This window comes from Stegastes partitus, unplaced genomic scaffold, assembly GCF_000690725.1.
Source record: "Stegastes partitus isolate 25-593 unplaced genomic scaffold, Stegastes_partitus-1.0.2 Scaffold253, whole genome shotgun sequence".
NCBI lineage: Eukaryota > Metazoa > Chordata > Actinopteri > Pomacentridae > Stegastes > Stegastes partitus.
The window spans coordinates 576,674-590,261 of record NW_007577984.1 but is presented as its reverse complement, the minus strand read 5'-3'; the positions used below and the strand labels follow the sequence as shown (position 1 = coordinate 590,261).

At 42.2% G+C, this 13,588-nt stretch overlaps 1 protein-coding gene across 1 annotated transcript in view; it reads left to right on the top strand.

The window, feature by feature from the left end:
* The first annotated feature begins 10,677 nt into the window (after window positions 1-10,677).
* Window positions 10,678-13,588, top strand: part of cracd (capping protein inhibiting regulator of actin dynamics) — a 17,720-nt gene continuing 14,809 nt past the window's right edge. The window contains exon 1 of the mRNA XM_008281987.1: window positions 10,678-10,744. Coding sequence (XP_008280209.1) covers window positions 10,678-10,744 — 67 coding nt within the window. The remainder of the gene's footprint in view (window positions 10,745-13,588) is intronic.

Genomic DNA, 13,588 nt, shown 5'->3' with positions numbered 1-13,588 from the left:
CTCTGCCAAGACGGTGAAGGCTGGAGCCTCCACTCTGAGCTTCACTGTTCAGGAAACCTGTGGGTGACGTCATGTCAAGTTCATTCATTTTTATATATAGTAGATGGTTTAGTATCATGTTTGACAAAATCCCCACATTTGTTTAGGTTTGCTTGAATTTCTGCCTATAAAAGAGAATATTTGTTGCTCACTCCCTGACTATGAAGTAGGTATAACATTAGTTCTATGTATAGACACTTCATACAAGCTGTCATGATGCACATCATGAAGACAACCAGTTCAGCTCCATGTTCTCCCTCCTGTTTCAAACAGCCTCTCATAGCGGTGAATGGAGAACCTTAGTCAGGCGCGCAGGTCTCACACGAGTCCATGGTTGGCTGTTTTGTTTCATTACAGATAATAACTAGTAAAATCACAGAACAAATCCATAATTTGCATGTTAAGTGTTTAAAAAACAAAATGTCTACATCAAAATCAGTATTTTTACTAAGAGTAATTTGTTCTTTTACAAAATGTAACAAATTACAGTTTCATTGTATTTAAATCAGCAAAAATGTCAGCATATGGTCAATGTTTTTTCAACTATAATTTATGTTATTGTTTTGTTAAATGACAGATAATAGCTAGCTATCTAGCTTGTGTTTTTGTTTGTTTGTTTTTACCACGTGCATCATCCAGCGCCACACTGTCCTAAAAACAATGTACAAAAACAAACATATTAACTTACATGTAGACAAAAACAAAATAATAAAAATGGGCTAAACTACACATAAAATCTATATCAACATGTTTTTCTAGTAATAATTCAAAAATAGGTCAGTTCAATTATTATCACTAAGCCTGAAATGAAACAATCTGTCATAATACATCTTTCACATATATAGTCCAGCTCCACCCTGTGAAATTTTAATGTTTTTTTTTTTTTAATGTATTAAAAAGAAATTATTTTACTGTTATTCAACAAGTTTCACCTATTTTATTAAATGTCCAATATCTAATAAATTGTTTGAATTTACACATGGAAAAAAAGAGGCCAAAACTGTAAATAATGTCCCCATGACAAATCTGGTCATTTGTTCTTTTACCACATTTGACTGTAATTTTTTATTTTGTTTTTTTTTTTACAGTATTTAAATCAGCAGCAGAAAATAATATTCTACAGATTTTTTTTTTTTAAAAAAAGGTAAATTAATATAATATAAATAATACATGATGTAAATAATTTTCAAATATTTTGTTTTGAATATTATTTTTTAGCTGATGTTTTAAAGATTTTCTCTATGTTGTTAAATTACAGATCATATCTACTATACTCAGGAAAAACTTGTGAATTTACATGTTTATATATTAAAAGAAAAAAAAAACTCCACAACGTCAACAAAAAATTAAAAAAAAATCTTGCTTGTCTGTGCTAAAAATGGCTCACCTAAATCATAAATAATGATAGTCAACATTTTATCGCGGTTCTTTTCCCACATATATCGTCCAGACATCAACCATCAGCTCTTGGACTTCCAGGCTGATCCTCTGTAAACCGGACCGGATGATGTGGAGCTGAGCTGCTTGACGGGCTGCACGAGCGTTTCTCACTAAACGGTCCCTGCAGGATTCACACCTTCAGCTCTGCTCCTCTTCCTCCTCTTCTTCCTCCTCCTCCTCTTCCTCGGGGCGGCTGCAGCGTCTCCATTCAGCTCCTCGTCTCTTTAATTACCTCCGATCGGCGCCGGTTTACGTTCCGGTAACGTGCTGGCATCGTGACCGGAGCTCTTGTTGTCTGCGCCTCTCTCTCTCTCTCTCTCTCTCTCTCTCTCTCTCTCTCTCTCTCTCCCTCAGCCACACCCTCCCATCTCCATCTCCATCATCTCTCACGCGTGCAGCTGTGCGGGACTCGGTGCGTGCGTCTCGGTGTCGGGCACCCGCAGCATCAGCAACACAAAAGGGTCGGAGCAGCCGGAGCTGCTGCACCTCAGCGCCGATCGGAGGGAGGAAGGCGTCGCGTTTTACCGAACAAAAGGTGGTGGGATTTTTTTTTTCTTCTTCTTCTCCTCTTCCATATTGTTTGTGCTCATTGTTTTCCATTTTCCACGACGCTGATGACCTTGTCACTGTAGCCCACCTCCTCATTCCCCACTGACCCGCTCAGATCTCCTGCTCCATCCATCGCAGATGTGTGTGTGTGTGTGTGTGTGTGTGTGGCTGTAAATGGGCTGGGATTTGCAATTTGATCCGGCACGAAATGCGCAAACGCCGATGTCAACAGGCCAAATTGTGATCAATTTTTTTTCCTCAATCCGAAAGAATCAATTTAACGCCATCTGTGACAATGTGTGAGGAAATCAGAGGCCAGATTCTTTGTTCTCTGTGCGCCTTTTAGTCCGCAATTAATAGACTGTAATCCCCGTGCGCCAGTGTGCGCTAATCTGCCATTAACGGTCGCCTATCGATCCGTGCCTTTGGGGCTGTACGTTGATGTAGCCTTTCACTATCGCGGTCTGTCTTTCTCCAAACGATACTCGATACGGGCTTGTGGAAATGTCAGGATGTTTGAGTCAGCTCGAAAACCATGCACAGGCCATATGGTGCGGGCCTGCGAGAGGGAGGAGAGAGAGAGAAGGAAAAAAAAGTGAAATTATGGATTTATCTCTCCACGCGTCATTTAAAGGCTTTAAATCAATGCTGCATTACTGTCATCGTCAGTGCTGAGACACACAGACAGAAGAGAATAGATGGCAGTGAGCCAGACTGCTGCTGCTGCTGCTGGGGTTGTGGTGCTGCTGGTGTGGAGTAAACCGGTGTGGTTGGCTGATTCTCCACCTGAATGACAGTTCCAGACCGTAGTAGTCATCAGAGCTGCTCATGTGCAATTCAAGGTTTGTGCAAGAAAAGAGGTTTTAAGATGAAGCATGTGATTGAGGATGGTTGGAGTGTTTCTTAAGGCAGCAGCAGCAGCAGCAGCGATCAGCTTCACATCCAGCCTGATGGTTTTGGACGCTGTAAACAACAAACACTTGTTATGTCATCATCACTACCACCCAAATGGTGACTAATTGGGATCTTTGCAGAGACATGTGTGGAGCGCCTTCGCAATGCCAGACGTGCATCCATTTTATTTGAGTCATGTATCACCCTGTAACCTCTGATAAAACTGCAACTGTGGCTTTGATTTGAGTCGCTGTAAGACCGGACCAAGGCCCGTCTGACTCATTTGTTTTCTGTGTGTTTGCGTGGAAACACCCATTTTGCTAAAAAAAAAAAATGGAAGACCCACGTTTAGTTTTAGTGTCAGCCGATCACTAGAGGAGTGTATGTATTACCAACCACTGCTTTAATTGTTTACTGTTCCCTTGATCAATCGATTAGTTGTTCGGTCAATAATGTGACAAATGTCGATCAGAGCTCCCTAAAGCTCAAGACGATGTTGTCCCATTCTGTCCACAACCTAAAGATGTTTAGTTTACTGTCGTAGAGGAGGAAAGGAAGCAGGAAATATTCACATTTAAGAAGCTGGGATCAGAGAATTTAGACTTTTTTCTTAAAAAACGATTAATAGATGATCAAAATAGTTGCAGATTAATGTAATCGCTGACAACTAATCCTTTATTTAATAAGATTATAATGGAATAGATGAGTACAATCAGAGATGTGCAATAGTAGTGGGAGAAAGTGGGATAGCGTGTTGTTTTAAATATGGTGTATGAAGATCTATAGAAACAGTGATGTGTCTGATGTTGCACTGGATGCTGCACATTGCTGAACACCTAAAAGTTCATCGTTGCAGCTCTCATCTGTACAAAACGATAATTTGATGCACTGGCCGAATCAAAGTGTTGTTGCATGGCATCACGTTTCTTGATTTTTATGCCAGTTTTGCTCTAGAAACTGTATTCTCCCATGAAGCTAGTTTGTCTGGTGCGGTCATGGGTAGTGCAACAATACTCCTGTAGTTTAAAAATTGACTTGATAATAACCCTGCTATGCAAAGTCATTATTTGTAAAGTATTTTACCTCGCTTAAATTACACAAATACTTGTATTAGTATCATTGCTTTCCTCATCGAAAGCACGGAATTGTAATTACAGTCGGCCACTCAGTTTCTTCTGTCCTCATTATTCATCCCTGAGTGATGCAATTTATCATCATCTCTTCAGAAAGTTGCTCCCTAGTTGAGGTTACACGTGTTTATGTAACACGCCTCTGCCCCAAATAATACTCTGTGCAGTTTTAGACGTCGTTCGTTTTCTTTTACTGACGTGTCTGAGGCCTTTTGGTCGCCTCAGAGGTTTCAGGGAATATCAAAAATAACCCGGAAATTCAGCAGGCTGTAGGTCAAGGGAGGAGTTCGATTGGAGCTGCAACGATCAGTCGTCGACTATTTTGATAATCGATAAATCGGTTTGAGTGATTTTTTTTACTCCACCTTTTTTTTGTTTCTTTGCTCCTCTGTGACAGTAACCTGAACATCTTTGGACAAAACAAGACATCTGCGGACGTCATTTTGGGAAACATTGATGGAAAAAATCATGAGTTGCAGCAGTGCACTGGAGTAGCCGTCAAATGTTAGCGTTTTTGCTTACAACAGCCTAAACTGATTATTTGCAGATTAGTTTTCTGCTGATCAACGCTTCCTTTAATCAACTAATCCTCTTTAAACCAAAGCAAACTGTAAAGCAAATACAAAACACAGTAACTAAGAGCTACATATGTGTCGCTTTATATATTTCATGTCATTTAATTATAAAATTAGCTCACATTTTGCCCTTTTTATGCACATCTCCCCCCCTCCCCCCTGTGATCCTTATCATTCATTAGCCTACCAACACATACATTAACATATTTCCATCTTAACATGCGATTCTGCTTTCTGTGCAGTGAAGAAAAAAACTCCACATATTCAGACGTTTCCTCTCATTTCCATGAGAATTCTGAATGACTGCTTCCCCACTTGTCAAGAGCAGTGGCTGTTCTGCTACAGTATCACTTAGCATAGCTGAGGGTGTTTGATCCCGGCCTCGTTTCACATTAAGTGGAGTCATTAAGACTCTCTGTGAGTGTGTGTGTGTGTGTGAGAGAACACATGTGGATATCCGTGCATGTCTGTACTGCTTTTACTGGGTGTTTCTGTTTCTGCACACACTCAGTCAGAGAGCAGTCTGTCTTTGAAGTGCTATGCTGCTGTAATATAGGCAGCATCCAGGTTGGTAAAGCCCCATCATTACCATATCCCTGTGAGACTGCAGTGTGCGCCTGCCAAAACTGGAGAGTGGGGGAGCTGCCCCTATTACACAGTAACACTATGCTGATGCTCGCAGCCATTATGATTCCAGATCAGATTAATATCGCCGTAAAACGAGGCTCTTATTTAGTCGTGTGGTGTTGTGGCTGCCAGAGTGAAGGAAGCAAGCTGCTGTATTTCCTGTAAATGATGTTTGCTTTCGGGAAAAAAAAAAAAAGCTCCACCGGTCAACCTGTGTGCGTTAAAGGCTTCACAGACTAGACTATGAGGTGCATTTGTGAGCGTAACGTTATTAAGCAGCTGTGGTGCGCCGCATTACCAACCATCACAATCACACATGTGCGTACGCGATTGCTGTTAACCCACAATGAAAGCCTTTGTGTGCATCAGCCAGTAAGAAATGATGAATGCCACTCTGTTCTCCTGCGCTGGCTATCTGGCGGGGAAAACAAAGTGTCACTTTGTGCCTCCTCAGCACAGCAGCACTAATAGACACAGGAGAACGCCCATCTCTCTTCGCTCAGCGCTCACACTGCCCCCTGTTCCCGCCGACACACCTCCTGCCCTCACTGTACATGTGCTGCCCTCCGACGCACATGCGAGCCCACACCCACGCCAGTTTTCTTTTTTTTTTAATTCCAGGGTACCTTAGAGAGGCTATCAAATTTTCATCAATGTGAGAATATCTAGAGATGTTGAGGGAGTCACTCTCCTGTACGCCCACAAACACACGGCACACACACACGGCACACACACACACACACAGTCAAGTCCTTACTGCATCTGACACCTGACTCCAGGTAATGCCCTAGATCCACAGTGACAGCAGGCAGGTGGAACGGCAGCACACTCAGACAGCCTTGCACGCAGAGCGACTGCAGGACGGTAAGAAGGCATTCTTGTACACAAAGTTAGGTTTTGGTGTTGTTTGTAGGGCGACCTTTACTGTAGCTTTCATGTACTGCTTAAGTATAGATCGTGGCTCTCGATGTGCGAAAGCTTTTATCAGCAGCTCATGTTGAACAAGGCGACAGTGAAGTCTTGATATTACTGTACATCAGAATTTTTGTCAGCTGTGAATATGACAAATCACAACATGCAATGGTCGAGCAGTGGATGGGGGGCCTTTTTGCTGCTGTTGTTAGCCTGCACGCTTACCGTTAGCTAATGTGGAAAATATAACCACGGTCATGTGATACAGGTTGCATGTGACGCTCAAATCCATTGTTACACCACATGCACGCTTTGGATACCTTGAGGGGACCAATACCAAGAACGCATTAGGTTTTGTGTTTACTTTTAGGCCTATCGGACCTGAATGTATTTGGTCTTGTTGTTTGTTCAGCACCTTTAATCAGGCTTTTTAGCCACGCCAAGCGGCACGGCTGCCGGGAAGGTGATGTCTTTCGGTCAGTTAGTCGGTCTGGATTGAAGGTTGTGGTCCGCAGAGGGGGAATGCCACTGAGTTTTCATCTGGCATGCTAACTTCCATGAACATAGAAAATATTATACCTGCTTAGCATCAACATATTATCGTTGTCACTGTGAGAATTTTACTAATTTTGCTAATGTTAGTGTTTTAATTTTATTTTTATTGTTTATTGACTGGACAATGTACAGCTACATTATGCTCAAGAGCAAGGATGCTTGTACCAGACTATAGCTGTCGAGCTAATTTCCATCTGTAGTCCTGGGGAAGGGGCAGAGGTCACAGTGACATATTTACAGCACGACTGTGCACACCAGCCTGCAGAGCTGGGGACTGAAGCTAGTGTGAAAGTTCCAAAAACTGCAGTTCCTCAAATGGCCACTTGAGGCTGCATCCAAAAGCAATTAAATTCCCATTGACTCCCATGTTAAAATGCCCAACTTTACAACAGAAATAAACATGTTCACAGCCAGGTACAAAAACACTTTTGGTCTCTGTAGCTATCCCTGTTGATGACAACTGTACAGAGGTGGATTTTTTATATAACTCAACTGTATACATTATATTAAGACCTAAAGTGATACATAATTAGGGGCGTGGCAACTTTAAATGACAAAATGCCTTCACAAGACAAGAGTCCATGGTTCAGAGATGTTTGCATGGCCCGCCTCAGCTCAGCTCACGCTTCACATCTTTGCTTATTTTTTTTGGATTAGTCGAGATTTAGGAGGAGACAGGCGCTACCAAGATGGCGACAAAAACCGTACTAAGCCATACTTCCAAACCACTGTTCAGGAAATCTGTGGCTGATGTCACAGAGGTTTTCATCCATCTGTACATACAATTAGTGTGTAAAGTAGTCTCTTTAAGTGTCGCATGTGATACCATGTAAATATGGGGAGACATGCGCATGTTTCTTGTGGAAGATGTTACTAATGTCGCTCTCAGTTGCTCACATGAAAAGTGAAGCGATAACTGACTACTTTGTGAACTCTGCACAACATCAGTGGGTGTTTAATAAATGTGATTAAACATAGCAGCCCTTTACCATACTAGGAAAGGCTTTTTGGAAAGTTTTAGTTGGGGTTTCATTTATTCAAGCATAATCCACATTTTTCTTTTTCAAATGGTTTGAAATAACATGCAAATGCTGAATTTAAAGTTATGTATAGTCACCCCCCAATGGCACAATCTCACTAAATGAACAAAACAAATAGACCATGTAATGAGGTACATATTTCACCAATAAATAACAAGCATACATTGACTTTATTTGGACATTTGACTTTGATAATAAAATGAATTCTCCGTGCCACATTAAAAGCAAACCCCAACTCTGAAAACTGAGTGAGGCGGAGTGCTGCATCACAGTGATGTTCAGCCTGAGGGCGTTTAGTATTTCTTTGACTTATTAGTTTTTTCAGGCATTTCAAATCTTCCACAGTGACAGTGACAGAACACACACTATGCTCAGTGTAAAATATCAAAACCAGACTTTCTGGTTTTGCTGAACATCATCAGGACCACCTTTCCCAGAGGATGCTCTCTTTATTTTTTTTGTAAAAACTGATGGATTAGCAGAAGCAGCAGCTGCTGACATAAAGGCCTTTTTTTGTCCGACTTGTCTGGGAATAGAAGCAGCCCGTTTGTAACTGCAGTGATGTGATGCGGCAGAACTGTTTTGTTTTAAATATGATTGTGGCGTCACAGGAGAAAAATAACTTTTCTCTGTCATGTAAAGAGGATTAGTGCGAGGACTGGATGCCAACTTGTCCCGACTTGTTTAAGTTGGTGTTTTATGCAGCAGCAGTGCAACAGACTGAGCCGACAGTGATTAATGACCACACACCTCTGATATTTATTTGTTGGAATCACCCAGCCGTTTTCACTACAGAGCGTGTGCTAAATAACGCTCGGATGCTCCCTCGCTGCCCCCGAAATGCCGCTTTACGCAGCTGCTGTTAAAACATCAGGAGAACCGGGAGCGTATGCAGGTGTTGTGTGCTGAGCGAACTATTTCAGTCTGTTTGTAGTGATAAGGATTTGTTGTGTGCGTGTGTGTGTGTGTGTGTTGATTCTGTGTCTGCGTCCGTGTCCTCTGGCTGCTGCAAACGCGTTGCCATGGAAACCAGAGGCTGCTCAAACTTCAGACAAAGAATGAGAGCCGGGACAGTGAGTTGGTGTTGTTGTTGCGTGGGGCCTTAAGATGATAACCGTGTTTGTCAGCTCATACATGCTGATAGATGACGTTCCTCTGTGTTGCTTCCTCATCCTCCATCACCGCCTCCCTCCCACCCTTCCTTCCTCCCTCCCTCCACCACCACCACCACGTCAGCCTCCACGCCATGCTCATGTTCCTCACACTGAATGCACCTGATGCTAACAGACCTAACAAACCCCAACCTGCTGTTTTTTGTCTCTTTTCTGTATTTATTTCACCGTTTTTTTTCCCCTTCCCCTCCCCTTCCCCTCCCCAAAGCCACAGCGGAGGCAGCGGCGACGTCCGTCTGGGTAAAACAAGCTTTGTGCAAAAGGTGCAGATCGATGTTCCCTAAGGTTTTACTGCAGTGGTGCGCAGCCATCTCGAGCTGTGCAGCTGAAATAGGTAAACTGTTAACACGGCCCCGCCACGTTCGTCTGTCTGCTTTGTCAGCAAGCTACTTGTGCTGTCAGGTTATGGCACTTAGCCGCTATATCCAACATGCCATCAGGACTACTGGTAGTTTGTCCGGCCCGAAGGATGTTGAGCTGCTGCGAGAGCGCTGAGACGCAGCATCGTGTTATGCCGCCGCCATACTATGATGCAGCTGTATCCCTGTCAAAGGCATCTCTCTGCTTCTGTAGAGCACATGGCCGCTCCTCGTGCTTCTCTCATCCCATCTCTATCTGTCCTCTGCAGCAATCGGACAACACACGCACCCATAAACACTAAAATAAAAGCTTCTCAGCACACAGACATTTGCTCAACATTAGGACTGGCAGCCAAACAGTAAAAAAAAACAACAAACAGAGAATCCACAATACCTCTGTTCACACACAGTCTCCTCACAGCATACACTCTGTCTATGTTCACACACTCCTACTACCAAACATGCTTGTTCGCTCCTTGTTCTGCGCTGGCTGGAGTCAGACTGGACAAAGAGCCTCTTTTTTTTTGGATTGCGAGACATTTCTGAGAGAGTCTGTCCGGCTCCGTCACCCTCAGGAAGGAAGCCCACGACATGCTGATCCCACTGGAGACAGCGGGCTTCTCTCCGGCTCTCTCAGTACTGTCTCTCTCTGTTGTTTTTTTTTTTTTGTACTGCCGAACCTCGGAGTGCTTGTGGTTTTAAACCCACATTTCCGCAGCGCATCAGAAAACCTCTGGCTTGGCCGACGTGCCGCAGACAGGTGCTGGCTGGAGGAGGGTTCAGGGTTCAGGAGGCCATCTGTGGTTTGTTGGTTCCTGTCAGTTTATGAGATGCAAATTATACTCGGTTTGTGTGGTTGGTGTTTTTATTCCTGCTTTAATTATGGGTGCAAAGGGGTCATCCTGCTGTTTGACTAACAGGGTCTGTTTTTTTTTTGGTTTTTTTTGCTTTTACTTGCATCTTAGCTGCGATTTTTCATCTCAGATGTACAGCTGACTTTATAAAGCCAACATTTCTGCACCAACAAGCCACAACAGAGTGGCCTCAGAGAGCTCGTCTCGCTTTTAAAACAGCGGAGGCTTTATCGCTCCCCAGACGAGTCAGTCACCAAGAGCCATTCTGCGAGAGCTGACAAAGCCGACCTTTTTGATGATAACGCTAGAGGCAACGGAGAGTAAACTAAAAGGCAGGACATGTGGAAGTCAAACTGCAGCAGTACATGTTCAGAGCCTCGGTCCTGATGTGTCTCTTTTCTCTCAATTAAAACAAACAAAAAAGAAATAAAATGTCCTGGCTCCCTTTACCCCCCTCTTCAGTAAAGCAAACAGCAGCATCCCCATGTTCACTTCCTTCTTCTCTCACCACAGCCAAGGTGTGCGGTGACCATGGCAACGGACGCCACGGAAACTAAGCATGACATGCTTTTAGAGGTAACCGAATCCAAAGGCCCAGGTAAATAGGAAAAAATAAGTGCTTTTCCAGACATCTTAAAGAGACAGCGGAGTGAAGCTAATTAAACTGATCATGTCATCAGGATGAAATGACCTCAGTTCAATGTTGTCGTCTCCTGTCTCTTTAAGAGCTGCGTGGTGTGCTGGTGATGGGTGTCTTGATAGAAGAGCTTTACTTTGGTAGTGGAGTGCTGTGTCCTGTGTGCTGTTTCTGACCTCTTTGATCACCTTCTTTTCTTTAATCGTTGTAAGCTGATTATTAATCTAATCAGGGGGCCTTCGGGCGAAGGTCGTGTTGTAAAAATGACATCAGCAGTGTATATAAGAGAAGGAAACACTATAATGTTAGAATGTCAAGAAGCCACACACTTGTGTCCAGGAGCTGCAACAGACTGCACATCGTAAGAAACAATTTTTTATTTATTTATTTTTTAAGTTTAACGTCTTTGAATTGGGATTTGTTTTATCTTACCACTTTAAAAAAACACCCAAAACTGCAAATAATGTCCACATCAAAAATCAGTATTTTTATTAACACCTTTAAAAAAAACACACACACACACACAAAAAAAACAACTGCATTTAAATCTATAAAAAATATTGTTGTTGCACATATTATTGCCAATATTTCAAAGAAAAATATGTATATCAAGGATTAAAGAAATAAATGGGTTCATAATAAATAAGATTATTTTACATATTTTACCAGTTTTGTTGAATTATAAGTAACATCTACTGAAAATCACAGAAAGAAATATTAATTTACAATAACAAACATTGAAAACAGGCCAAAACTATAAAACATGTCCACATCTAAAGTCTGTATTTTTACAAACAGTAATTTGTTCTTTCACAACATGCTTCACCACATTTTAATCGGCTAAAAATCTAATTATTTTACAGATATTTGCCTTTTTAAAATTTATTTATTTATTTATTTATTTATTTTACAGTTTTTGAACATTACAGTGTACACTTTAACATATTTTTATCCGTCATGCTCGCTGCCAAATGTTGACAGTTACAGTGTAGAGAAAACCCTAAAACGATCTGTGTTAAAGGAACAGTTCATTTTTATTGTGCTAATGGTGGAGAAAACTGACACCTTTCTCATGTCTGTTTGTTAGATATAAAACTACAGCCAACAGCTGATTAGCTTAGCTTAGCACAAATACTGCAAACAGCTGGCAACAACTAACCTGGCTGCATGTAACGGCAGCAAACCTGCCAGCCAGCAGCTTTAAGAACAAAAAATGAAAGGTGGAGTCTGTGAATCTTCATATGGAGCTGGTTTGCATACTCAGATTTACTGTCCCCCTCTCTCCCCATCCTGTGCACAAGCATAAACGTGCACAGGACACGAATCAGTGAATTTAACAAAAACTGGATTAGATTGGATTAGTCGGGTTTATATTTAATATGTTGCATCGTGTTTGTTTAATCCGCCCAAAAACAAAATGTGAAACTTTCACAGGGGGTTATGTCCGGGATCGTGTCTTGGCTGGAACCAGTTCATTGAGTTGCAGCTGCTCACCAACATGTTGGGGCTCGTCCACACTAAAAAGGACATTTTAGAAAACAAACACTGTCTTTGACGTTTCGCCTTCTCATCTACACACCAACGTCAACGTCGGTTTGGATTGAAACTTCAGGTTTTCAGAGGAGTTTAAAATATAAACTCTGTCCTGAAGGTCCTGTAGACCATCAGTCATCAGTTTCCTTCACTACGTTGAAGACGTTGATGTGGCAAATCCTGACCAACAGGGATTTTCAGATTTTTGTACTTTGAACTTCTTGGAATGTGTTCATCTTTAGATGCATCAGGAGGCTCAAAGGAGGAATAGTGAGGAATAAATTAATGGGATGGAACATGGCCATTTGGTGATGATGGTATTAATGATTACTTCACACTTCAGTCACTGTACACTGGCCATCAGGCATTCTGGACCTTCTGCTGCTACTGCTACCAAGATTTTTTCTTCAGCTTTCTGAAGAGCAGATTTTTTAAAATTCAGGTTTGATGTGTAACCGTGTGGAAGTGACGACTCACCTCAGTTTGTTGTTTCGTAATGAGCATGCACCTGTAACATACCAGATACACCAGTTTCTTTACGTTTGACTAGCAGTAGCGGTTACAACTTTACAGCTGCTGCTTTGCTCATAACAGCCACAGTTCAATGTCACAGAAACAACGACCTGCTGTAGAATCTGATCAGAAGAGATTTTTAGTAAAAAGCAACTGGACTTCTGTTTTTTGTTTCTTGAAAGTGTTTCACCTCTCATCTCGGAGGCCTCTTTTGGTCTGAGCCTCCAGCCTCTTGGATGAGCAGTAAAATGTCTTCAAGAACCAAGAAGAAAAACCTGGTTGGTTTTCACTGAAGCTCCTCAGATTACTATGATGTTGATGTCGGAGGATCTACAAACACATATCTGGTATTGAATGTACCGTAGACGTAGACTGGTGTTGCTTGTTCAAGGGTTTTGTAGCTGTGTGCTCGAAACGGAAGAGGAATCTATCAATCTGCAAAACTATTGACATTAATGCGGACAAGACCTCAGTTAGGAAGGTTAGTTAAAGCATCTAATTGACATTTTTATTAAGGAAAGCATCAAAAAACATCGTGGTACCACCAGAAACTGCAGGACTCCTCAGCTTCACGGGGCTTTATAAGGACTTTTGATTAGCTCTCGTCTTCGTTTACTCTCAACACAGGCTACAGCCAAACTGATACATCCATCCATCCATCCATCCATCCATTATCTACACACCGCTTAATCCTCACTAGGGTCATGGGGGGCTGGAGTCCATCCCAGCTGACTTAGGGTGAAGGCAGGGGACACCTTG